General features: G+C 41.7%; 1 protein-coding gene across 1 annotated transcript in view; it reads right to left on the bottom strand.

Moving 5' to 3' along the window:
* LOC109470032 overlaps positions 1-2,802 on the bottom strand; it is a 7,348-nt gene extending 4,546 nt beyond the window's left edge. The window contains exons 1-2 of the mRNA XM_019768808.1: positions 2,230-2,802; positions 128-1,006 (exon numbers count right to left, since the gene is read on the bottom strand). Coding sequence (XP_019624367.1) covers positions 128-1,006; positions 2,230-2,575 — 1,225 coding nt within the window. The 5' untranslated portion in view covers positions 2,576-2,802. The remainder of the gene's footprint in view (positions 1-127; positions 1,007-2,229) is intronic.
* Between the last annotated feature and the right edge of the window lie 2,281 nt (positions 2,803-5,083).

Raw genomic sequence — 5,083 nt, forward strand, 5'->3', positions numbered from 1 at the left:
ACCCGTTTTTTTATGTAAACCCCTGACGTCAACTTTTGTTCTACCCGAGATCTTTGCCAGGCTGTGTCCAGTCTCGATGAACCTGCAGCATGTTTAGCCCCATCATATAGCAAATGCCGTTGCATGCCAAAGTAGCTGAACACTTTGCCCTTAAGCGTGTGGACAGCATCGCGTACCTGTAGCGCCGCCTCGCGGAATGAGTCTGCCCTACATGTGATGGGCCACAAGCGGACGGATTCCAGCCGCGTCATGTTGTCAAACGCCTTTGCCAATGATGAGAGGCTGAGTGCCAGCTCATTTCCCGCCAAGTTGATATTTCGTAGCTCCTGTAGCTCAACTAGCTTTTCGACCATGGTTTTTCCTCCCACAGATGTTATTGAGTTTTCCCTGATATCTAAGGTCCTGAGTTCTTTCAGATGAGGAAACATCTCTGCAATCGCTTCCATCCCTCCATCTCCAATCATGTTCTTGCCAAGATAGAAAGTGTTCAGTGCATTCAGCTGGTGAATCTGTCCAGCCATTGACGTCGCTGCTTCTGCAGAAAGTCCACAGCCCATAAGTTGAAGGCTGAACAGTCCTCTCAGGTACGGGAAGAGGCTGGCCAGCGCCTCAACATCATCGCCAGAAAGAGTAACCCCGGACAGCGATAGATGTGTGTGATCGTTGTCTTTGTGGGCCTGTGTCGTGTTTGACATGTACAGTGCTTCTAACGCGTCCAGAATGGACTGGAAGACCTCCCTGTACGTAGCCAAGCCGTGTGTCTTCATGTACTCATCACTTGAAACCCCATGCAGTATGCAGTGTGTTACAGCACCGGCCAAGCTGTTCGGGAGGCCGGCTCTCTCTTTCCAGTACCGACACACAAATGGCCAGAAGAACCGGCCTTCCAGCAGTGTCATCACTACCTCATTGTCAGAATAGCGCTCTTCCAAACCCATGGCGGCTCGTGCATCTTTGTCATGTTGGAAATACTTTCTGATGTAGAGGATCCACTCACTCCACCAATCTGCAAATGGGTGATAAAATTATTTTATTAAGATAAATCACAGTTGGTGAATAACACAATGAGAAAAGGTCGCAACATCGCCGCCAAGTTATCATTGTTATATTGCCTGTGTACTAGAAACTCATACTACAAAAAGAAGACATGTTTAGTGAGAAATAATTTGTTCTCCAACTCAAAAGAATTTGACTCACCGGAATTTATCATACTTTTTTACGGTACTTAGCTATGATAGCCAATGAAGACTGAGTTTGGAAAACAGTTTATATCTCAACAAAAAATGTATCGCTCACTTTTTGTATATATACGTATGGGGCTCTTCGCAGACAACCAACAAGAGTTCCGAGATTTTATACCTCAATGAAATATGGACTTTACATGTAAATGTAAATTTCTTCTTTAATTATGCAAATGACTTCTACATTAACATAATATATGAAATCGTTAACTTTTGATTAACTTACACATCTTCCAAGTATGAAATTCCCATCATTTATCACTAAGGACTCATAGAATTTTCAGATTGATTATGCAAATTAGGTCCGTATTTGCATAAATGGTATCTGGTGATAGATTATGCCATAGATTATAAACATTACATGTACCCATGTCCAATGATGTAAAACACTGGAATTACAGAATTTCCTCATTAGCTATGCAAATGAAGTCATCATATGCATAATTTCCAATAATATAGATCTCTGTCTAAGCTACCCACATACCAAAAACCATAAAAACACAGTGTTCCTTTGTGAATTTATCTGCTCTGAAAGGTTTCGCCAGAAACCTTCCTGCAGTTCCAGAACAAACTGCTAGGGTGACCAAACCCACACCACTTATTACTGGCAGAAATAGCTATTCAGCACTCAAAAATCAGACCATAGCATGTCCAGGACTAAAGATACAAAACCCGGAAGTTCTGCTGCAGTACCAAGGCCAGTCACCAGGAGGCCCAAAATCGACCTTGACCTTTGCCTACCCAACACCTATCCACATACCAAATATCATTACAATCCATCCAAAGGTTCAAAAGTTATGCTGGTCGCAAATGTAGGGAAACACAAACACACACACATAGACAGACAGACACACAGACAGACGCGCCAAAAACAATACCTCCATATTTCATGGAGGTAAAATAACAAAACAAGACATACTGCCGAAGTGCTGTGCACATGTGCAATACATAACTGGTTTCGCGCAGGCGTTCTCTATACTAGTATTACCTATTGTCACAGTAGATGAAGTTGTTGACGTCACTATTAGGTGGGTAGATGACGTCACAGGTAGGTACGTATACGACGTTGTGGAGTAGACTGGAAATGTCGTCGTATTTTCCTCGTTGTGAAACCTCGGTGCGCTGTGTGGGTTGAGGATAACGGCTACCACAGTTGCAGCAGTAACGACAACGATGACACCAATGCAGACGGCCAACGTTAACAGGCCCTTCGGACGCGAGGTGAAGAACTCGCGGCAGTTTTTAGCACCATCTGTGGAAAAAATCAAACAAACAAATATAACTGTGGAACTCTCTTCCACAGGACACACAGACAGCTTTATCCCTAGCGTCATTCAAAGCTAAAGTCTGGCTCTCCCTTGGAGACCAGTTTTCTGTATAAGACAGTACATATTCTATTGTCACCAATCTTACGGTATGTAATTGTATTGTATGTAATTTTTATATAATAATGACCAAAATTTGTTGACCCTATGTAATTATGACGTTTTTAAGAACTTATGTCACTTGTATGTACTTTTCCCCAGGACAAGCCCTTAATAATAGCATCAAGCTAGTTGGGTTGCCCTGGCTGTGTTGTACCAGCCGAGCCAATAAATAAAACAAGAGTTCCAAGATCTCATACCGCCATTAAAAAATATGGGCTTGATATGTAAATGCAAATTTCTTCTTTAATTACGCATTACAGTGCTGACCTCTGTATTAACATAATATATGCATCGTGATGTTAACTTTTGATTAACTTACAGATGTCCCAAGTATGACATTCCCATCATTCACCATTAAGAAATCATAGAATTTTCGCATTAACTATGCAAATTAGGTCATCATTTGCATAATTGAAATCTGTTGATGTTCCATCTGCCATGGGTTACATACATTACATGTATGAAAGTACTATAATGTAAAACACTGTAATGCTAGAGTTTCCTCATTGATTATGCAAATAAAGTCCTCATTTGCATAATTTGCATTTAATTATGTACATCTCTCTCTGCTACCTACCTACCAAAAATTATGAAAATACGTTGTTCCTATCTGGACTTATTGGCTTTCAAACATTTCGCCCGAAGGTCTCCTGCAGTTCCAGAACAAGCTGGTAGGGGGACCAAACCTACACCACTTACTCCTGACAGGAAAATCTATCTGAGACCAAAAATCCAAGACCATAACATGTTCAGGACAAAAGATACAGTACCAAGTACGACAGTACCAAGATCATCCACCAGGAGGCCCATATTTGACCTTGACCTTCGTCTTTCTAAGACTTACCAGCATACCAAATATCATCACAATCCATAAAGGCGTTATGAAGTTATGCTGACTACAAATGTGCGGAATACAAACACACAGACAGACAGACACGCCAAAAACAATACCTCCATTTTTCATGGAGGTAACAATGTATATGATATGCTCAGACATGGCACTGACATCAGTGATGGGGCATCGACTTTTTAAAATGAAAACGACCGTTAGCGAGGCGGAAACACGCAGCTAGCGGCGGCGGTAGTGACGGGATTTCTGCATGTTTACACCACACAATGACGTCACATTATTAGTCTATCCTCCAGCGCAGTGGAATATAGGATAATCAATGTCCAATTAACGTTAAGAAACCAGAATTACAAATTTTGAATTATCAGATGCCAACACTGCCAAACTGTTTCTAATTGAATTTTGCAGGTAAAAAAGAAATAAACAATAGATGATACGACATATATATATAATGAGTGAAAAATTCCCTAAATTGTATTAAAAAAGGTCTATATAACCTGTTTTCCTAGCAGAGTTAATGCCTGTGTTTTACTAAATTCCAGCTGTTTTTAGGCGCTTTGATGGGTATTTTCCTTGGGTTCCCACTCTAGGATATAATCGACAGAAAGTGCTTTAATTATACATTTTTACTACAAAACAGTATTAGAAAATCACCGTTTACGTACCCGTTGTCTTCCTACTTTCATAAAGTCTCTCTAATTCGTCGTCTTTAGATGTTGAACCCGCCTGTATCGACTCCCTGCTGTTCTCCAGACTCTCCGTCTGTAGTAATGGCGGTTTCTTCTCCATTTCTGCTTGACTTGTGGCGGTTCCGAATTACGTCAATCCGACGCTGATCGTGTGTTATTGCATGGATTTATTCCTTCCGAAATGAGTCTGAATGACTGAATATGAGCCCAGCCTGGTGAGAGGAGATGGCGGAGCTTTTGTTTACATGAACCAGTAATTATAATTTCTTTCAGGAGTTAAAAAATGACTTGGTGCCCCTAAAAGAGTCCGGTCTAAAAGAAATAAGGGACTACAAAAAACAATGAGTTGATCATAATTTCCCTTCTATCAATGCAGTGTAATATAAAAAAAAAAGATCTGAGATAAAAACTTGCTTAGATAAGACGGTTGCGGCATCTAAGCTAAGGTCGAATGTATACACTTTTCTATTCCTGAGTCCTGCGGTCAGATACTGTTCGCGTGAGGTAGAGAGCCACCGGCCAGCCAGGTGACAACCGCCGGGCCATGAGGTCATTTGCGCCCGTAAGGGAACAAAGACCCCCAAAAGTGACTCCCTCCATTGGAAATGTATTACGCCAGTCACTTTTGAAATTAAAATCAATATAACGAAAGACAGGAAATAAGGAGTGATAAACCTTCTGGCTCAGGATACACCTCTCACCTAGGTGCGTCGGCCAAGCGCATAAAGTCGGACCGCCGGCGCCACCTGCAGCTGTGGCGGGCCCGACCAACAATCTCACCTGTTGCTAGTGATGACGTCACACACACACACACACACACACACACACACACACTCACACACACACACACACACACACACACAACAACAACAACAC

This window comes from Branchiostoma belcheri, unplaced genomic scaffold, assembly GCF_001625305.1.
Source record: "Branchiostoma belcheri isolate BF01 breed outbred unplaced genomic scaffold, Haploidv18h27 scaffold217, whole genome shotgun sequence".
NCBI lineage: Eukaryota > Metazoa > Chordata > Leptocardii > Amphioxiformes > Branchiostomatidae > Branchiostoma > Branchiostoma belcheri.